Source organism: Triplophysa rosa, linkage group LG1, assembly GCF_024868665.1.
Source record: "Triplophysa rosa linkage group LG1, Trosa_1v2, whole genome shotgun sequence".
NCBI classification, from domain to species: domain Eukaryota; kingdom Metazoa; phylum Chordata; class Actinopteri; order Cypriniformes; family Nemacheilidae; genus Triplophysa; species Triplophysa rosa.
The window spans coordinates 12,717,726-12,740,104 of record NC_079890.1 but is presented as its reverse complement, the minus strand read 5'-3'; the positions used below and the strand labels follow the sequence as shown (position 1 = coordinate 12,740,104).

General features: G+C 38.6%; 3 protein-coding genes across 5 annotated transcripts; 2 read left to right on the top strand and 1 right to left on the bottom strand.

Annotated features, from left to right (window-relative positions):
• The first annotated feature begins 961 nt into the window (after positions 1-961).
• On the top strand, positions 962-7,201 carry faah2b (fatty acid amide hydrolase 2b). The gene is given in 11 exon segments (XM_057333063.1): positions 962-1,694; positions 2,403-2,485; positions 2,621-2,754; positions 3,527-3,736; positions 3,845-3,964; positions 4,069-4,204; positions 4,286-4,403; positions 5,510-5,629; positions 5,972-6,080; positions 6,261-6,449; positions 6,981-7,201. Coding segments are annotated over 11 exon segments (1,587 nt in total). The 5' UTR covers positions 962-1,508; the 3' UTR covers positions 7,163-7,201.
• Positions 7,202-7,316: 115 nt separating this feature from the next.
• On the bottom strand, positions 7,317-19,096 carry nelfa (negative elongation factor complex member A). 3 transcript variants are annotated; one of them, XM_057333032.1, is made up of 14 exons: positions 18,943-19,096; positions 18,815-18,861; positions 18,670-18,704; positions 12,824-13,078; positions 11,399-11,570; positions 10,532-10,693; positions 10,351-10,440; positions 10,122-10,249; positions 9,854-9,923; positions 9,650-9,738; positions 9,428-9,539; positions 8,992-9,290; positions 8,796-8,895; positions 7,317-8,704 (listed from the first exon to the last, which is right to left on the bottom strand). In XM_057333032.1, exons 4-14 carry the CDS (start codon positions 13,031-13,033, stop codon positions 8,520-8,522), a joined length of 1,617 nt encoding a protein of 538 aa, XP_057189015.1. In that variant the 5' UTR covers positions 13,034-13,078; positions 18,670-18,704; positions 18,815-18,861; positions 18,943-19,096; the 3' UTR covers positions 7,317-8,519. The 3 variants fall into 3 exon arrangements, with proteins under 3 accessions (XP_057189015.1, XP_057189033.1, XP_057189025.1); XM_057333050.1 differs by lacking the exons at positions 18,670-18,704; positions 18,815-18,861; positions 18,943-19,096 and adding an exon at positions 13,423-13,492; XM_057333042.1 differs by lacking the exons at positions 18,670-18,704; positions 18,815-18,861; positions 18,943-19,096 and having other exon boundaries at positions 12,824-13,414.
• Positions 13,547-15,992, top strand: lg1h4orf48 (linkage group 1 C4orf48 homolog). Its single transcript, XM_057333075.1, has 4 exons — positions 13,547-13,672; positions 13,887-14,035; positions 14,514-14,602; positions 14,818-15,992. The coding sequence occupies exons 2-4, from the start codon at positions 13,912-13,914 to the stop codon at positions 14,887-14,889; spliced, it is 285 nt and encodes a 94-aa protein (XP_057189058.1). The 5' UTR covers positions 13,547-13,672; positions 13,887-13,911; the 3' UTR covers positions 14,890-15,992.
• Positions 19,097-22,379: the final 3,283 nt, after the last annotated feature.

The window sequence follows — 22,379 nt, the reverse complement described above, 5'->3', positions numbered from 1 at the left end:
AAAACATTTTATTTTAAAGTTAATGTAGCCGAAGTGAGTTGCTAAATAGTCTTGAATGCAATATATAGCCACAATATAAGCTTCTAATGTTATAAATCGAGTTGTAAGTATATTCGTTTAGCGAAACTGTAGCACGACTGGCAATGTTGATTTTGTGATTATGGGATGATTATTAATTTTAGACCTATAGCCAGCACAATAAACTGTAGAACTCTTTGTTGTGAAACCTTGTTAATTACTCATTGTTTTCCATTTTAAGTAATTTAAATTAATCTTAATGTTTTAATTGTCTCGTGCTCACAGTCAATTTGTTAATCCCATGATACATGTCTCTTCATTTTGACAATGTTTCTATAATATTGATTGTTACATTTGACATCATAATAATTGACTGTTAAAATACCATGTGCTAGATTTTGTAATGTACTGTGTAGTCTATTCAAGGACACAGCTCAGTGCAGGCAATAGTATGACAAAAGATGATTAAATAAATTGGTCAAGTACTAGGCTTCGGCCTAATTTAAGTCTATTTATTTATATTGTGTTTTTGTGTGTGTTTGTGTGTGTGTTCAACTGTTCAGTTGTGATTTTAAATAAACACAATCTTAAATCTGCGCCCAGAGTCATCATTGTGTCTTCGCTCTGTACTTGAAATGTGGTTGATCTAGTGACTAAAAAGGTAATACCATGATGTCTTGTTTATTTTAGTTATTATATTATGCTAGTTAGTCACAATAATTACTCAACATTCAGCTGTTAGCAATAAGGTTTAATTGCATGAAATATAGTATTTGTGTGTAATAAACCTTTTAAAAACTAAGTAATTAGAATTGGGTGGATTTACTGTCTTTGTTGCACTTTTTCGGTTCTCAAAAACAAGGGTCCTTGGTATTACGGATCTCTCCTAACTCCGATTCGGTAGGTGGCGCTGTAAAAACCAATTAGGGTCCTAGAAGTGCGGTCCTGAGAGTGCAGCCTCCGATATTGCAGTCGGATAATATTGCTTCTGGATCCAAATGCTCTGATTGCATAGTCAAACAACAAAAAATTCTCGATGTCCAGGCAGACAGCGGTTAATTTCTACAATTCGACTTACAGGAGGATCGTTACCGTACAACCCCGTGTCGTGTAGACGCGCGCAATTATTTTTAAGCGTAACGTTAGATAGCGACCGCGCTTATCCAGACACGGTAGATAAACAAGGTCAAAGCTCAGTATTTTAGCAGGTGTACTACGGTATCAGTGCGTACTGTCACTGTTCAGGTGTTACACAACCATCTGACAGCTCCACGCCAGCAAGAAAAGCGAATTCTTTTTATTGGACTTTAGAAAATGTTGGTGGGCGCAGTTGTTCATCCGGGTATTTTCGTCTATTCTTTGTGTTTTTGGCTGTAGTCTATATAGTATTTCCCTGATATACTGGACAGTCAGTGGACGTACTATTTTTCGCATACTATATAGTAAAAAAATTAGTCATATTCGGACGCATTTAGACGCATTGTTGCACAATGTCTTGGACATTCGTAGAGCGCGTGCAGCACTTGCTCCAGGTATTGGTACCTAGGCTGCTTTTGGCACTTTTTAGGCTGGTCTCACCCGGGAGAACAGGCAGACCCAAACATCTTCCTCTCATTAGAAACCCACTTCTTACGCTTTCTGCAGCGCAGCTGGCTCAGAAGATACGCCGGAGAGAGGTTTGTTTTGATTTGCATTAGCTCTTATGTGGTAAGTAATAAACATTAGAATCGCATGTGTTCAGGAATGACAGTGCTTGAGATGACGTCATGTCTAACAGCTTGTTTTCTGTTTATGTACTATAACTTATGTCGTGTCTTTTAGATATCTTGAGATTTAAATTTAAAATTATTTACATGTCAGCGTTATCTTGAATAAGTGTTATTAAGGGTCTGCTGGGTAACGTTTGTAGGCTAATTTCTTTTTTCACTCGGACACCTTTTCAAAACCTCAAATATATTTTCATAGAAAATCTCTAGCACTTTATATTAAGGTCTGATTAACATTAGTTAATGCATGCATGATCATCATCAGTGTAACTTTCTTACAATAAACAACAACATATTTTTTAAAGCATTTATTTTAATGCATCTTTTTTTAAAGTTCGTATATGTTAGTTCGAATGACAGTATAACCAAATTCTAACTAATGTAATGTAACCAAATTAAACCTTATGTAAAGTGTCACAGAAAAGCATCCATATCTTCTCTTAAACATACAAATTAAATAACATACGTGAACATAAAAATGTATGTACATTACATTATACATAAACATAAAAGAACAAACCATTAGTTCCAGTCATGAAAATCAAGTTAACGATTATTTAGTTTATGTGGTTTTCTTGGTCTTTTGAGTTGCTGAACATCTCACATTTGTACATTTAGGTTACTAGCGTGGAGGTTGTTCAGGCATACATTGACAGAATACAGGAAGTAAACCCACTGCTCAATGCTATAGTCAAAGACAGGTGAGCTCTCCACATCACTGCATTTACAATCATCTATGCCTATGGCACACACTTTTATCCAAAGCCATTGGTGTTGCTAGCTCCATGCCATAGTAGTAACTTAAGTACATTACTATACATTGTTCTCTCTTTCAGGTTCTCATCAGCCCTTTTGGAAGCTGCTCAGGCAGATCAAAAAATAGAGGAGAAAGGACGAGAGGATGTTCTGAAAGATCAGTTTCCACTGCTGGGTGTTCCAATATCAATCAAAGAGTCTTTTTCACTTCAGGGTACACAACTTTTATAAAGGGGTCATATGGCGCAAACACATGTTTTTCTGTGTCTTTGTGTGTTATAAGTTGCGCATGCATGCATTAGACACATAAAATTGCAAAAATGAAAGTGTCGGAGATGCATTCTATCTAAAAGCGAATGCTCACCCAGACCTGCCTGAAACGCCTCGTGTAACCACAGCCCCACAAATCTACATCAGTTCATGGTATGATTTGAAAAAGACAGCCCAAATGTATACGCAAGTAAGGTGGGCGTACCTGTCAGTACAATTGCGTTGGAACCTGATGCTCCAAATATGGTAAGAGGCGTTACATTTCCGTCACACGCTTGAAGTATTCGACCAATCAATACGCACTGGTTAACTGGCCAGTCATAGAACACCTCGCTATTCAGAGCGATGAGCTTTGATAAAAATCTGCGCGTTTCAGAGAGGCGGGGCAAAGAGGAGATACAAACATGCACGGTATGAGGAAAATACAGCGTTTTTGAACCTTAAGTCGTGTATACACATTGCATTACATATAAAACAAACAATAATATTCGTTTTAGCGGTGTCATATGACCCCTTTAATGCTTTCTGGTCTCTTTCAAATACAGCTACCTATCCTTCTTGATCTAGTGCACACTTTGATTGATTTGTAAGGACTAAATACTTAGGGAGGTTTATAACTAGATATCACTGCGTGTAGGTCCAGAATTAAGTTGTGCTTTATTCCTAACAGACAAAAATAGATGTTGATGGTGGATCTGTCTCTCATTTGCTCCCAGGTATGCCCAATGCTGCCGGGTTGATATCCAGGGCTAACACCATTTCAAGTGTGGATGCTCCTGTTGTGGGCTTGTTAAAGCGAGCTGGAGCAATTCCTATAGGTGTCACAAACACCAGTGAGCTTTGCATGTGGCTGGAGTCCAACAACCACCTCTATGGAATCACCAACAACCCCTATAATCTAGAAAGGATTGCTGGAGGAAGTTCAGGTCTTGTATCACTGTTTTATTCGGTTCTATACTGTTTTGACTTTTTCTTTTTAAGATACATCCTATTAAGGGACACTATAGTATTATTATGCATCCTCTCTTCTGTAGGTGGAGAGGGTAGTATCATAGGTGGTGGTGCATCTGTAATAGGCATCGGCTCTGATATTGGAGGAAGTATCCGCCTTCCGTCGTTTTTCAATGGGATTTTTGGCCACAAAGGCACAAGAGGTCTGTGGGACAATAAAAGCCAACACAGCCTTCTTTATGTTATTTGGAAAAGTATGAGATGTGTATGTCATAGGACAAGAAAATGACGTTTTAATCGATTTCAGGTGTGGTGTCAAATGATGGTCAGATTCCCAAACGTTCTGGTCTCCATGACGACTTTGTGAGCACTGGTCCAATGTGTCGCTAAGCTGAAGATCTGCTCCCGCTTCTGAAGATCATGGCTGGACCCAATGCAGACAAGTGCATATCGAACACAAATGTCAATCAAGGCATTTAACAGTGAAGGTGTAGAAATGCTGACAAGTATTCATTGTTTTCCAGGTTGTCCCTCTCTCAAAAGGTGGATCTGAGAAAGTTGCGTTACTTCACCGTAGTAGATGATGGTGGATCTCACTTGACAACGGCAGTAGACAACCAGCTCATTGAAGCTCAAAAGAGGGTGAGAAGTCTTCCGAAACAATGGCTATAGTGATCTTGGTCAATACAACAGTAAACGTATGAAACGATCCTTCTTTATGAACCTTCCTTAAAAACCTATTATACAGCCATGGATCAAATTAAGAGACCATTACACCAGAGGTCGCGTTAACCGAAAATTCTCCGTCATTGACGGATTTTTAATACCAGTGACGGAAAAATCTGAAGGCAGTCCGTCATTTTGACAGATTACAATGAGGGCACTTTGTAATTCCCCTTTTTGTCGAGTTGGTAGCATCCAATCATTTTCTTTAATCAGAACGTGATCGTAGGGACGCACGTACGATTCCCATTCATTACTCATAAACGCCTCGTCCATTCAGGAAAACCCACGCGGGATCAGCGGAGACTCGGTGCGGAGCCAGGGGCGTGTATAATCAAGACGACTATGACGGCCCACCACCGTCTAATTTGTTTCGCCATAGTTTCAAAACGAACTGAAAATCTTTTTGCACTTTTTAAAATAACACAGCGGTCTCTAACGTTGTTTGTGGTGTTGTTTCTGGATCTGATTCTGCAAAGTGTACATCTGTCATTCATCTGCCTCTCGTCGCGTGCTCTCATAGCCTACATACACAGGCGCAGTGGTGCGGTGTTTACAGACACCATTGTGGCCATTCCAGTCCAATGACTGTTGAATTTCAACAAAATCAAACCTCAGGAGTGACAAAGTCATCCAATAGTAATGTGAAAGACTGACCGCATGACAAGACACATGAAAACTGTGATAAAAATCAAGGTTATCACATAAAAAAACTTTTTTGAACTTTTTCTAAACACAAATATCACTGCTTAAAAGTGAATATGAACTTATTTTCTTTGTACTATTTGAGGTCTGAATAAATACAGAGCATCTTTTCTGTTATTTTCTTTTCTGTTAGTTTCTCCAGTTCTCCTTTTTTTTTTTTTGGAAGAATCCAAATTGTTAGTAGGTCAAAGAATGAAACAAAAATTATTCTTTTACCTAGACACATAGTAAATTCAGAAAAACTGAAAATTCTTTGAAATGGTCTCTTTATTTTTCTGCGGCAGTATATATTGAACTGCAGATAAGTTGTTGTTTTACAGGTGGTTGCACGTTTTGAGGCTGATCTAGGAGTTACTGTGAAGCAAGTTAGTTTTCCTCAACTCAAATACGCTTTTCAGATCTGGGGCACGTTCTTGGCTCTGCCTGACAAAGATGGCAAGGTATAGTTTCTTTTCTTCAAAATTAAATTGGTATAAAAAAAGTAAAAGCAAACAATTTATTGATATTATATCATTATATAATATATTGTCATGCCGTTATTGTTTCAGCTTTACTTTTTTTTTTAAACGTGAAATGGCTGAATGTTCACACTCCTAAATTGTGAAAGAAGGAAAGTGGGGTTAATAAAAACACTGTTAAAACAGAGCAATGTTGTTTATTTGCTGGCAGCAGAAGATTTGAAAAAGGCATCTGGTTTTGACAGCAAAACTAAGTTTGACTGTCTGTGGGTGTGTGTGTGTGTGTGTGCGCGTGTGTGCTGTGCGTGCGTGTGTGTATTCCAGCCTCGCACACCTTTTGTTGAGCTAATGGCTGAAGGACAATCTGTTTGGCTCGTATGGGAGGTGATAAAGAGAATTTTTGGAAGATCTGAACACACAGTGGCTGCAATTGGTAATGCAACCCTTCTAACACTAAAATACCCATAAATGATACAAAGATATTTTCTGAATGATGGTTGTTCAGGATTATTAGCAAAAACACTGCCAGATGGTTTGAGATATAGACAGGTGATGGGTGGAGGAGACCTCATTGTTGTATGTAACATGTAATTCCCTTGTGTGTTCCCCCCAGGTTTGGCTCTGTATGAGAAGACTCACAGCAAGGTACCGTCTCAGTTCATCCTGAGACAGAAGGAGGAGTTGCAGAGAGAGATGGATGAGCTGCTGGGGACAGATGGAGTTCTGCTCTACCCCTCTCATCCTTTTATCGCCCCCAAACACCATCACCCTCTATTCATACCATATAACCTAGCTTACACAGGTAGGAAAATACATGCTGATTTTATGGTTGATAAGCAGCGCGTTTCTAAAATTGACCTTAATTCGTTTCTTTAATGGGCTAGATGTGCTGAAAGACTCTTTACTGTTTATTTAATGTTGTGAGGTTTGAACATTCAACCTTGCAGATACCAGCTCAGATGTTTTACCACCATGCTATTTCAGTTCACATTTGTGATTTGTAACTCGGGCTCTGGAACAGAGTTTACTAGAGGGCTTTTATTAGTTGACATAAGGAGTGTTTTTATTGATCTGAGAGGGGGAGAAACTGTGTTATAGTTCATCGAGTGATTCATGGTAAAAAGTAAAATGCTTTTAATTAGGTCACAAGGCAAAAAAATCCTAAATGCGTATACATTTGGGCGGTCTACGTCAAATCATACCACGAACTGATGTGGATTTGTGGGAGTGTGGTTACACGAGGCGTTTCAGGCAGGTCTGGATGAGCATTCGCTTTTAGATAGAATGCATCTTTTGTTCCCACACTTTCATTTTTGCAATTTTACGTGTCTAGGAATTATGAACATCTTGGGGCTGCCAGTGACCCAGTGTCCACTAGGGCTGAGTAAAGAGCGATTACCCCTGGGGGTGCAGGTGGTGGCGGGGAAGTTTCAAGACCGTCTGACCATGGCTGTGGCGCTTCATCTGGAGAAGACTTTCGGAGGCTGGAGAGATCCTGGAGTGTCAGATGATTGAATTTGTCTGAATGGTAATATATAGGCATGATGTTGCAAACCGGAACAATACTGTTTTAACTTACGTGATGAGCCGTTTGAAAGCTTCAGTCTTGGCCACAGTTGTAATTCCAAGCTGTTATTATTTGGAGCCGCGAGATTTTGTTTTGTGAATTTTTAACACTTTTTTGTAGTAATGTACAATTAAATGTAAATCTAAAACAATTCTGTAGATAAATGATAGACATAAGCATTTGTATCTTTTTCTACATGATTTTATCCCAAAACAGAGACTAATAATAAACCATACTGTGGTATTAAAGTTGTGTTGAATGTTCTTAAGAGTGAAAATGAACAAGTAATTCTTAAAAGCTGAAATCAATACCAGATGAGCAGAACTACTTTTTCAATTATTCTGAAGAACACAATCGTGCAAAGACATCATTTTAAAACATCCACCTTATGTGTACAAAGAAATTGCACTGTCTAAACACTTTTGTGAATCACATCAGAACATTGGTGCTATACTAAATCTTTCAACTAATTTCAACATTTGTTCATAATCAGGAATTCTTACAGTATCTTCCATGACTTTGTTTTAGACAAAAAGCTCAAATTAATTTACTTCTTGCCAGAACGAACAGGTAATTAAAGTAAATAAAGAGTTTTTGAAAGTGGTTCTGTGTTGCAACATAAACCAATATTATTTCCACTGTGGGTTTGGCAATGAACTAAACACATCTGGACAATTTCATTTATTTCCTCCTTTTAAAAAGTAATATTCTTAACATTTTGTACAGAAAATAACCAGTTTTACACTTCACTTTTTTTGTTAGTTTTCTTTTTTCTGCCCTTTGGTCAAGGAGGAACTTGAAAATATTTTCCCAACATATTCACTGATTCACTTTTAAGATCTTGTAATCACGTGTCAATCAAAGTAGGTTAAGACACAAACTAACAAGCCCTGCCTCAATTTTGCAACATTTCCCCGACACTAGGAAATCCGAAATAGGCCTAAAAACGAGAAACAGTACAAATGTTAACAAAAAGATAAAGAAAACAACTGTCTTATAAGAGAGTCCCTGTCTTTGGCAATGCAGGAACAAACAGAATGTGAGGTCATCGAAACAGGATGTCCTTCGCACCTGTCCGAAACCAATATCCAAAAATTCCCCCACTACAATTCCCGATACCTCAAAATTTGGCCCGTATAAACATGTACAGTCCAGCATGTGAACATTATACATGTGTTTTTAAAGGAGTCCTCCTCAGATGAAGAGGAGCATGTGAATGTATACATATGTTTCTATGTACCGCACCGAGCAGGTGTGTGTGTGTGTTTGCGTGTGAGGAGAGTGAGTTTGTTAACCCAGTCCTCCTCAGGAGACGTTGGTTATGGGTTTGTATTTCTTGAGGCGGGTCCATTGCCCGGTAGAGTAGTTCATTTCAAACACTGTGTCCACCAGCATGGTGGTGCTGCCGGTTCCATCGGCTTTGGGTAGCATCTCTGTGTGTTCGCTCAGTTTGATCTGAATGATGTCACCCTGCTCTGGACAGGGGTTCTCTGTTGGACCAGACAAACATTAAGACATTAAAAACAGAGTTTGAGGAACGGAAGAATGTCATGAGAACATGAGAATCTAAGATCAGAATACCTCGTGATCCTGCCATGAAGCCCAGGATAAGGGCTTTTTCTGGCCGTGTGACTTTGTTTGCGGTCTTGAACATTTCCTGCGCGGCATACATTTGTTCTCTCTGTGGGTAGACGAGCAATGCGAGATGACAATTTTAACAAACTGTACATTATGAACCCAATGTATGATAGTATAAATGAATTCAAGATGTTCTCACCGTGAGCGACAGGTTCTTTTTGGGTTGGGTCTGTGGAGGCGCTGGTGTGGGTGCGGTGGTGAGTGGCTGTGTGGGCATGTCTTGTTGTGCGGCTGTTGCAGCAGGGGGCGGGGCATTATTGGTGGGTGTGCTGGTTGGCGTGGTGGGTGAAGTAGGGGCGGTGGGACTGGCAGTGCTGGCGTTATACATGGGCGGTCGCTGTTTAAACTGATTAGGTAGTGAAGCAGGAGCAGCACTGGGTGTGGACGACTCTTCGGACTGCCGGTTTGTAGTTTCGCGCCCTGAACCACCTGCATTCGCTGGTGAAAAAATGCCACTTAAGAACTCTTTAAAGGGAACACATAATCTACATACCTTGGGTTTTTTCCGTACTCATAATAGTCACATCTGTTTTGTCAAATTATTAGATAATCTAATGTAATCCGCAAATGCTCACCTGGCTGTGTCTCTGAGATGGGAATATACGACGAGGAGGGAACCATGCTGGGGGTGGCTGGAAGGTAGCTGGTTGACGGCATGGCACTCTCGCTGTTTAGTGCCCCCAGTTTCTGTCAATGTGAATGAAGAAGAGGACAATGAGAGATTGTTCTGTTCCAAGCGTTTAACAACCCCACAAACAAAACAGCCGGCATATGGCTGATGAGATTTCTGTAAGTACCTGTGTGGATACCAAGCCAGCAGCATAGTCTGGTGTTGCATTCTCCACCACGGCCTCTTCTTTGGCAGCCTTCTCTCCAGCTTCTGTGTCTGAATGAGATAAAAAAAATACATAAAAACTACGAACCCCACAATCATTCTTGATCAGGTCAGATTCACAGTAAGGTGCAGAAATCACACATTTGAATTGTTTTCCTGAACTTACCCACAGTCTTTCTTCTCCTCTTGGCTTCTCTGCCAGCTCCTACCATATCCAACTCAGATATATCCAACAGCTGGAAGTAAATGCACACAATTACAAAATATGACAATGGAAACCAGTTTGTAGAGGCCCTATTCCAAATTATATCCAATTTGCGATTCACTGTATAATGTAACTGTTAGCTGGAAAAGTGAGCTGATTTTCAGTAAAACAGTGTCTCATATCTCCCTTATTCTCAATAACCAAATCATTTTCCTTGCAGGACGTTTACCTTGACTCCCCTCTCCTTGCGCAGGGGTGTACATGCAGGGGCGATAGGAGTTCTGTTGCTGGGAGGGCTAAACATACTTGGGGTAGTGGGGCTGCGGAATGGTGCTTTGGGAATTCCCTTCAGTGGAGCTGTGAGAACAGACAGAGAGATTAATACCACTTTTGTGTGTTGCTTTGTTAAAATAGACAGAAACGAGGAAACATTTAAGGGAAGGTCAGATGAGTCTTACTCGTAGTGTCGATCTTTTTCACCAGCCCTCTTCCTTTGGAGTGGAACGGCACTCCTGCTGTCTTCTTTAATTGCTGGGCCGTCTCTGTGGCTTTAGAGCAAATTATAAACCAACATGAAAATGACCACACAATCTTTTGTGTGAACTGCCAAATGAAATGAAAAGGACTACTTAAACATACATTTCTGCAGCAGTTCAGCTCTGAGCGTAGCACTCTTGGGTTTTCTCTTCAGCTGGAAATGCTTAATGGGTGGAGTGAGCGGCCCCACCAGTGTAGTCAAAGCACTTTTATTCAGATACTGACACTCCAGAGGCAACATGGCTGACGCTTCACATTCATTTACTGAAAGAAGAGAGAAAAGCACTTAAGTTCACATTTTTATGATTCAACAAGTGCTTATGTGTAGACCTTTTAATGTAAAATCTGGCAATAACAATATTACATTGTTTGTTAAAAATTGCAACAATAGACTCAACATTACCAATGCTGTATTTGTGATAATTAGAAAGTGGACATGCAAAACCCAAAATTTCACTAATATTGGGTTCATTCATGTTGAAATGCTTCACAGTTGCCATAGTTCCTTCTGCACGTGTGCATGAATGGAGAGTAAAATTCAGTCTTGTCCAGCCCACAGAATCAGACAAATACTACTAGATCAAGCATTACAACAGGAACAACGATCATAACGTGACGGCAAGTCCATATTTGTCTTTTCTCAGTTAAACAGCCAGCCTTGATGTCTTATCACACGCCTCACCAACACACCTGTTCTCTGCTCGCAGTAACACACATAGTTGATTGTGAACACTAATTCAGAGTAATAAAACAAAAACAAAAAACTATGATTTTATGTCTTTATTTTTGTCATATTACTCTCAGACTGTTTGCCAATAAGAGTGTTGGTTAAGGGGTTTTCAGTCGGATTGGATCGGAGGATCCATATTAGGATGAATGCAGATTTAATACACCAGTAAAGATGGAATGTCATGCTTAAAAGCTTGATAAACAACAACACAAGACACTCTCAATCCACTCATGTCTGACCTTTCTCGCGTAGCTCTCCAAGTATGTCCTGTACGTTAGGGTTCTGCTCTTCCAGGTTCAGGTTTAGTGAGCCTGTCTCTGGAAAGGATTTCAGGATATCGGCCACCATTAAAACCCATGGCTCAGAATCCACTGTGGCCAGCTGAATGATCTCTGACAAAGCCTCCTTCATCTAGAATGAGAGAACAGAGAGAGAGAGAGGTCCATTTATTCAAGTACCTAAATGAATTTGTTACCACCGCTCTTGGGTTTCCCTCTTATTGTGATTGGATCATACAGCTATTGTTTACATTACTGCTACTGTATTTGCTTTGGCACTGAAATTAAGCCATTTATAGTTTTCTAGGCTTATTTAAAAAATAAGCATGAAATACTTATTATATTAAAAATAAATACTATTAAATTCTTCTGTCTTACAGCAAAAGTGCAATGCTATCATAACAATGACTACAGTTATTGTTATTACTATAAAATGTGATAAAGATTTAATCAATTATCATTTATGGAACTTCAAAGTGTATCGTCCTTCTTTCCTTTTAATGACACTTGAGGTTATACAGTGTCACACAATTTTGCACAATGACAATAGTGACTATAGTATTTTGCCGGAAAATGTGACCCTGGATCACAAAACCAGTCTGAAGTAGCACGGAAACATTTTTAGTAAAAGCCAAAAATACATTGTATGGGTCAAAATGATATATTTTTCTTTTATGCCAAAAATCAGTAGGATATTAAGTAATGATCATGTTTTATGAAGATATTTTGTAAATTTCCTACCCTAAATATATAAAAACTTTATTTTTGTGAGTGGATGGCCTGCTACAGTGCCTCTGATTAACAACTTCAAAGGCAACTTTCTCAATTTAGATTTTTTTGCACCGTCAGATTCCAGAGATTCTTTACTTTCAGGTGATGTAAAAATCTCAATTTCTTAAAATTGACCCATAAGATTGGTTTTGTTGTCCAGGGTCACAAATATGGTTGCACAATGCACATTTTGCAAAGGGGGCGTTTTACCCCACTACGCCTAAATGTATTCATTTAGCAGACGCTTTAGGTGCATTTAAAATATTCATTTTTTATCAGTGTTACATGAGAATAACGCTCTCTTTCCCCCAAAGTTGAACGCATGACTACAGACAGCAGCATCTTACAGGAAACACAAATATGCTAGCGAGTTAGCGCGAGCACAGATGCTGAAGTTATGCTTCGGAAGTTGACATGATCCAGGCAGCAGCTGCAGCCATGTAAGCTACAGGAGTCTCATGGTGGAAGCCATGTTATTATACATGCAACATATACGTGTCAGCAACACAGAAAACAAATATTACCAATAATTAACATGTCATTCCTATAAAACATGGCACGCTCGTGAGTTAAGACAGTGTGTGCAGCAGGTCAGAGTGAGTCCCGCAGTCGCACCTCATCCACGGTTCTGCGCGGGAGGTGCAGCATCCCAAGCAGAAGTTTCAGCTTCACCGGAGGCGAAAGGGTGGAAAAACACAGGCGTATGTTGTCGATGACTGACACTGTGAGTAGGGAGGCGATGCTCGATGGTGTCCACAGCTCGTCTGTCGAACCCAGTTTGTTGTGGAGCCACAGGCCGGTGTCGCTCTCCCTCATCGACGCCATCTTGGAAAAAGGCGAATACTGAGATCGGGCATTTTAACAGGCTACCTAAGAAAACACACACAAGCAGAAGGACCCATGTGATCATGACAAAATTGTAGCGATTAAAAAACATTTGAAATGGACATAGTGTGTTTTTTTCCGTGTGAATGTAATCTTGAAAGTCTTATTACACTAAGTGATGTTGTTTATTCTGTTTCATTGTCACTTTAAGACCCCTTATTACAGCGATACATGATATGATTTTATTGACACAATACATAATAAAGCACACATTCATGTCATAGCCAAATCAATAAACAAAGCACTCATGCGAATACAACATCTGATAAAACGTCATCACATCATAAAATTCAACACTGTGTCGCACAGAAGAAGCAATGTGAATATACTTTCGAGCCATGCTGAGCTAGTCGATGCGATTAAGGGTTTGAACGTTTGAACCCATGTGACCGTCAGAAGCCAATCAGAACAAAAAGCGTTTGCTGGGCATAAGGAACCCCTGGGCTCCATCCTACGGTGTTCCGCGAAGGACAAACCCATCGCTATTCCATTTATCGACGCTTATCAAAGCTACTGTGCCCTGAATACGAGGGCGGTGGTTTGACTAACGGTACGGTCTGGTTTCGTCTGAGACTACAGGTAATGCACGTCTGCTCTATTCCGGTCTTTAAAATATGTTTATTGTTTATTTTTTAAACGGGCAAAATAAAGCAAAACATATTGCTCGTCAGTATTTGTCGTATATAAGTCGATTTAAACAAACGCGGCTAAACGATTACACGTGGATGTTAAACATGTTGTTTGTATGTCTGGATTTATTTGAAGCCAAAGTGTTTGTGTTGTGATCTTGCAGAGATTGTCGCCTCGTTTGTTCAGCGATGCTGCTCGACAGAATGAGGCCAAACGCTGCTGTAGCGAAAGTGATGCTGCTGGTGCTGCTCCAGATCGTCTGTATCAAACCCACTAATGCCGAGGAGCCAGGAACAGTCATCCCCGCAGAGAGTAAGACACGGTGACCTCTGTATCCATGTGCTTTTATAAACAACAAGAACGTATGGTATCGAGTTTATAATAGATGTTACGCTCGTTGTTACGCTGTTAGAGGGATAGTTCTCCCAAAAATTCTGTCATCATTTACTCACCCTCAGATTGTTCCAAACCTGTAAACATTTCTTTGTTCTACTGAACACAAAGGAAGATATTTGTAAGAACGTCAGGAACCAAAAAGATCTTATCCCCCATTGACTCCCATAGTATTTATTTTCCCTACTATGGCAGTAAATGGGGGGTAAGATCTGTTTGGATTCGGACATTCTTCCAAATATCTTCCTTTGTGTTCAGCAGTTTCTACAGGTTTGGAACAACTTGAGGTTGAGTAAATAATGGGTGAACTATCCCTTTAATGTTACCTGAGTAACACAATGGGCTCTAGATATGCACCTGCATCACATCCTGAACTAATTTCTCTGTTGTTTAACAGGCCGACCATGTGTTGACTGCCATGCATTTGAGTTCATGCAAAGAGCCCTGCAAGATCTGAAGAAAACAGCTTTTAACCTAGACTCACGGGTAAGACTGAAATGGGAACATTTTGAATCATTTTGTAACCATTATATGTCTTTACTTGTAAATTCTGTAATTACACAATTAATGTGTGAAACACGTTAGTCATTATGGTTATTGTGTGCAATAAGTGCTGTTAAGAACAAACTGTTGACATTTTGAAGAGAGCTGTACTGTGGGTCTTAACTTTATCTGTGCTTTATCTGCCATGTGTTTTACAGACAGAGAGTTTGGTATTGAGGGCTGAGAGGAGGGCCTTGTGTGACTGCATGCCTGCCAGTAGCCTGCGCTGAAAGGCCAGACATAAACACTCCACACAGATATAGAAATCCTTATATACATGTAGGATACTACCTGCTCTCATGGCCATACACACACTCTCAGTCTCCCTCTCAAACAAACATACACCAGAGCATTCATGGATACATGTTTACTCTTTCACCATAGTATGTGCTTACAACATTATAAATACACATTCCTAATTAATTAAGTTAACAATTAAATGACGGTTAAAAATAAAAATGCAAACGTTAAACAACACATTCATATTAAAGAAGTAGCTTTAATACACTTGCATTATGTTGCATTTACAAATATTGCATAAGTTGGGTGTAAAGAGGGGTCAGCGTTTCTTCTCTAGGCACATTGCACTGCAAAATATAGGCCTACTGCAAAGTTTAAAAACATTAATATTTATCATTATGATTATTTGCATGTTCGACAGTTTCACCATTTTTTTGCTTTTTTGTGTTCTAAAAATATATGATTACAGTCAGACAAAATAGCATATTTCTTAAACCAATAGTGAAACTATTAGATATTCATTAGATATATATAAAATGTGTAGTCTTTTTAAATGTAGAACTTCAGAAGTTGTCGTTAGAGAGTTTGCTAATCATAGATGTATGGTTAAGACTGCATGAAAAGTAATAGTCTAGCATTTTTTATGCAGAGATTTAGAAAGTGTCTTCACACAAAATAAGATATGAGGGATATGAATTCACGTATGTAACAGTGTCTTTTTGTGTGCACAACAGATTAGAATTAAACAAAGCATTTGTGACATCATATTTGTAACGAAGAAATTAAAGTGATAGAGAACATAACTAATGCATTGTGTTTGAAATTAACTTTGCATTTGTTACTTGAACTACTAACATGTAAAGGGCAGCTATAAATGATCATATGTCTTCTGTTGCTCATACAGGAAACACAGTTAATATATTAATGTCATGTTTTATTAAGCTTATGGTAAATGAGTTGTGCAAACCAAAGTCTGTGTTTCTGCTTGTTCACTCTGTATATTTGTGACAAACGCCATAAGCTTTAATTGGTTATATTATGTAAAATATAGAAATATAAATATACCTTGGCTCACAAAAATGATACACTCTCGCTCATACTATGTATTGGTTTTGACGGGCTGATGACATCCAATTTTAAAACACTAATGTTTCTCTTTATATAAAAGTCCTCTATTCTGTTAATACTGCTGGTAATTATCTGGTTTTGCACAAACCATCCTATATCAAGAACACTATTAGTCCCAGTCTTGACTCAGGTTAAGATGTACTGTTCAATGTACTCCCGCTAACTGATTTACAGTTCTGCCTCTAAATGACTCTTCAAGCAGTATGCACCATCTTGCTTTAACAGCAACTGACCAGATGGGGGAGCAAAGATATAAAGCTTTAATATAACTGTCGCAGCAATGCAGCACTTCCCTTTGGGGTGTGAAAACAGCTCTGCGGAGCAAGCAAGTTTAAAGAAAAAAACAGACACAACATCAGTAATCACAAGAGTTCAGAGATCAGCATGGCCATCACTGATATGGTAGAAAACTGCAGTGTCCTGGCGTAGCTAAAATGGCCCAAGGCCATTCAAACCATTGGCCACTGCGAAATCAAACAACAGTCTACTAACTCTGAGAACATGGTGTTCATTTCTCTTCACTTCTATCAATACAAAGTATCGATGAGAAAGCAAATGTAAGTTTGCAGAGTGCACAGTCAGTGGTGTAGTGGTGCCTGGAGAGGTGGGTATACTCTAAATGTATGCCCCCATTTTTAAAGCGGCCCAGCAAAGGATGAACGCCTCGGTGTTATAATGTAGCCAGGGTTCCACATGGTTTTTATGCACATTTTGAAGTTTCGTATCAGAAATGAGTGATGGCCACAGAAAAGGTGCAGACTCTGCAATCAACCCTGGCCTACAGGCTATATGAAGAGACAACCAGGGCAGTGAGCAGGATTTTAGACATACCAATGTCCAAAAAATTGTTGACTTCCTTGATCTATATATGTGCATTTTAAGACTTTTAGAATGCAAATTATATAACAATAGCTAACGTTCAACCATGTCTCTTTTCATGATTATCAGCATCAGTAAAAAAGTAAACTCATGGTCAATATTTTTATACAAATATATTATACAATCTATGTTTCATGAAAGAGCATTTGGGTTTGAAATGACATTAAGGTAAATAAGTGATAACAGAATGTCCAGTTTTGAGTGAACGTATCCCTTTAACTTTTATAGTAATAACACAGACATCAAATTACAAAAGTTGCAGATACTTCTTTTCTTTTTTTAAACAGGTAACACTTAAAGAATATAGAAACAGAATTAAAGAACGAGAATTCATTTAGAAGTTATGCATTTGAAATATTTGCAAACAGTATAGCTGTTTTAACCACAACCTAAACACACCTGAGTGACATGCGCTTTAGCATGAACTAGTGAAGGTCTGGTCATGTTTTTGTCTTGTCACACTGACATTACATGAAACACATAAATGCTTTCGGCGTTTTGTACTTTACATGACTGGATTTTACATTCGGTCGTTTACCATGTTGACGCGGGTAATGCGCGCCCACAATAAACGACACCACGAGCGCGCAAACTCCCGAGAGCTGTGGAAAGAGGCAGAAAGCGACGCAGCCAGCGTTTTGCACGCGTTTTTAGACGCGACATGTGAACTACCCCTAACATTTCTATGATAAAACATTTAGCTACTTACATTTCGCTCTTTCACAGTTAAAACGGAGCTCGAGCTGGGCTTGTGTCCCGCCTTCTTTCATTTGATTGGACAATAATTCTCGGCTTCCTTCATTTGATTGGCCACCTCAATTAGATTGATGAGCGCTTGTAGAATGTGGAGGTAGATCAGATCTGAGATCAGTCGTAGGCATTTTCTACAATATTGGCAGTAGTTCATTCAGTTTGTCCTGTTATTCACGACTTTTATGACACACCATGGAAAAATTTGCACTACACAATAGGATACGCAATGCCGACTGATAAAGAAGTGGGTATACCCTCGACTACACCACAGTGCTTGTTTGTAACTGTTATAATGGTGGTGCAGAAGAAAAAAAAACAATGCTGTGTTGCAGGAAAGCCTGATGAATGAAACATGCACGATCTCTGAGATGGCAAGTAAAGTAAATAAAACGATAACACGTTACAATAAGGTTAACAATTAGTTATTGACAAGAATTAATACATGCTGAAAATGTATATTGCTCATGTAAGTTACTGCATTTACTAATGTTAACAAAACAACCTTATTTTGTGTTTCTAATAAAACTTTTGACTGCATAATAACTTTGCAGTGATATAAATAGGAGCATACAGAATATTTGCTACTTTAAATTTCAAATATTGGTTTTCAATTTACTTAATCATTTTAATTTAACATAGTTGATGAGGGGAAAAAAGGTGCTTAATGAAAGGCCAAGCACTACAAATCCTTTATTGGTCAATTAGGTCAAAATGAACCTGCATCACGGATGAAATCAGAATATAAACAGCAGATACTCTAATATGACTCTAATGGCAACTGCACTGATTTTCGATCAAGTGTGGAGTGCATTCCACCTATGATGATGAGGACCTCATGAATACTTAAAGACCATAACACATGAATTATGTATACATGCTTTTGCAGAAGCCTCAAATAAATTACTCATTAGCAGGCTGGGCTATGAATATGTCTAAGCATGGCTATGTCTAATAATAAAATATTCACTTTTCATATGCATGAAAGAGAGAGAGAGGGAGAAAGATCTTACAGCCGTGTGGAGTGAAGAGTGTCTGTGCAGGGGGTCTGCGGAGGAAAAGATGGACGGTGCATTAAATAGATTGAACAAAAAACTGCCCCATTACACACACTGTAAATGTGCACGTGTGCTACTTGAGTGACGATCTGGTACGCACCCTGTTGCATTATACATCTGCTGATGGCTCCGCATCTCCTGCTGATCCTGGAAAAAATAAAAGCAGAGTTGCAATCTGTTTTTCAAGGAGAATACATACACCCTCAATCCTCCAGACTACCCCCAGACCTGTCTGTCTGTCTGTCTCCTCCAGGATGGAGAATCCGGTTTGTTCCTGTTTCTCTCTCGCCCTCCTCCTCTTCCAGTCTTTCTCTTTAGCTCTCTTTCTTACTTCCAATCACTAACTCTCCTTCTCTTCCTCGCTCTGACCCTGTGTGCTGATAATGACAGTCTCTGGTTGGATGATGCCCCTGGCACTAGACATGTGTCCCAGAGGAAAATGGACACACACTGTGTAGAAAGTCGGCATCTTGGGACACACCCAGGTAGAGATGGTTTATTCTTAGGGTAACAGAAACTGTTACGAAGAAAACAAGTGAGCCTGGTTTGCTGGAATTCATATGTTCAACGTTTACAATGGACACATGACACAAATATATCATTTTATAGTCTGAGAGTAACGCAATTTCAATCCTCTATATGTATGTACATGTGGCACAATTGACAATAAAGCAGACTTTGACTTTGATTTTAAACTATATGCTTGTTATACATACCGTTCAAAATTTTAGGGTCACTTATTCATTCCTTAGAAAACAATCAGAACAATAATGTGATGATGAGAATTATGTTGCGACTAAAGAAAACTAAAACAAAACTATGTTATTAGTGTCTTCAAAGTAGCAACTATTTGCCTTCAATTTGCAGAATTGGCAGTTTACCAGCCAGTTTCTTCAGGTTTCACCATGAGATGCTTTTTGAACATGTGTTGAAGTTAAATAAAACCATTAAATAATAATATATAATATATATAATATAATATTTTTGTGTAAAAATATACAGCCACAGCAAAAATTAAAAGACCACACCAAATGTTCATTTAATCATGATTTCTAGATGTCTATGACTGTTGAATTTCAACAAAATCAAACCTCAGGAGTGACATAAAGTCATCCAACAGCAATGTGAAAGACTGACAGCATGACAAGACACATGAAAACTATGCTAAAAATTGAGGTTATCACATAAAATTTATTTTGAACTTTTCCTAAATACATGTACAAATACTGTATTACTGTTGTATTAAGTGAATATGAATTTTTGCAGTATTTGAGGTCTGAAAAAATACAGAGCATCTTTTCCGATATTTTGACCTGTTTCTTCAGTTCTTATTTTCTGCAAAGAAATGCAAATAGAAACAATATTTTTATTTGAAATTTGGTAGAAGTATTGTTAGTAGTTCACAGAATAAAATAAAAAGGATCATTAAATAGTAAAAAGTAAAGTGAAAAACTGAAAATAAATTTAAAATGGTCTCTTCATTTTTTCGTAATGCTTTTAGAGCAAATGTTCACAAAATACATATTAGTCAAGTGACCCTAAATTGAACAGTATAGTGTAAATATATATATATGGCATGTTATATATTAGTATTAAACTTACCCTATATCACATCCTGAAGATGCTTGATTGGTTGAATCAATTTTAACTTGAATCATCAATTTTCTGATCATTGCTTGGTTCACATAATTCTGGGTAAACCCGTTTATGATGATGATGATGTGTCTGTGTGTAGTTGCTGATAGATCAGAGAGCACTGCATCCCATTTAACCCTATTAACAGATGTTCCCACACCAGAGACATGCTGGTTTCCTGCCAGTTTTCTCCTTTCTGCCACTTCCCCTCTCTCTGTTTTATGAGTTTACCAGTAAAACCGTGTGAGGATGCAGCATTCAGGAATATTAATCCCTGTAGAGGATTCACTCTGCAGTATTCTTGAATTCATTTACTAATCATGTCACTATAATATATAGGTATACAAGTAGTCAAAAGGTAATTGCAACCCACAGTGTGACTCATACCTTCACTTCATATCTTACTGCACTTCATTTGATGTCTCCTCCCTTCCTGCCCTGTGGGCCTTTGTGTGCCCTCTGTTCCATTGCTCATAGGTTGAGGGTCAAATTAAGGACGATTTAGTCTTTGAACTATCCCTGCTTTATAGTTTGTACCCCTATTCTGACACTGCCTTTAATTGGTTAGAACTAGGGGTGTAACGGTTCTCGGTAAAAAATTGAACTGCACGGTTCTCCAACGGTTCGGCGTTGGACCGCGTCTCATCTTAAATCTGACGACGCATTTATAATATGGCATATATAATAATATACACATTTAATACCACAAATCAAATAACGTAGACACATTTCAATAGGATTGACGTATGCCGTAATATGATCAGTCATTTATGCTGTCATCACCCGGGTGCTGTGAGCGCGCGAGTGCAGGTGAGACCACCTGAACAGCACATGTTGCTGTTTAACTACACTCATTCAAGCCTTGCCAATTTAAACATTTAAGTGCAAGATGATGCAGAAGAAAACTCGCTTGCGCGCTGTGAGAAGATCGAAGCGCGCATTAGGAAAGTCTCGCGTGCGCATGGCGCACATTTTGAGTTGTCTTTGAAGCGTTTAAACGGACAGATTCACACACGAAGTAGGTCAACGTGCCCCTCTTGTCGAGTATCTTAACAAACATAGTAGGTTATGTCTTAAGTGAACGGACGAAACAGACGAAAAACACCACATGTGTACAGTATCAGTGTACTGCATCTGTTACATTCCTCTTAAAGCGACAGCAGCATATTCCTGCTGTATGTTAAAAGTCAAGGAAATCACTCACTGCTTGTGAATCAATAGCTTCTGTAACTTCAATTATGATCCATCTTTATTTAATTTGTACATATGCAATGTTATGTTTTATTTGATTACTTTAATCCATTTCTATACCTTAAAAGGTATATATACAGTATCTTGTTTTATTTTCTGCTTTGCTCTGTTGTTTTATTGGTGCTGTTAATTGTAGCTTGATTATTTGTTCTTATTTTTATTTGTCAGTAGTCCCTTTTCCCTGAACACAGCACAAACCGTAGCATCAACATCTTAATACCCAAAGCAACATTAATCATTAAATTTCTTCACATCTATACAGACTTCTTGTGTTGAGCAATGCTAACACTATAGCCTTAGTACCGAGGGTTGCCTCATACCCTTGTTTAAAAAGGACCAACGATTACTTTTAATAGTCACTCAGATGGGTTGGTTTGAAGTTGTGTTAAGTTCAGTTTTAATGTCATGTTCCATTCTAATCTAATCATCTAATCAAAGCAGATTGTGCTCATTCACTATAATTTCCTTTCTGTCTCATTCAGCTTTATCAATGCTGTTTAAGCTTTGGTGGTTGCACTCAAAAAATAAACATGCAATGCAACGCAAGTGTAAAAACTGTACAAGCCATTAAAAATGTAGGCTACATATAGCACATACAGTATCTGTTAATAAGACTTTTTAACCTGAACCAGTGTCATGGTCATCCTTAAGTTTTAAAGAGCCGTGCACCTGGACATTGCATTTTCCCTGAGAGATGCACTCTCTATACTATTGGACTGTACTAATATACTATAGGATCTAATTTTAGGTCAGACAGACTTGATAAGCAAGAACATAGT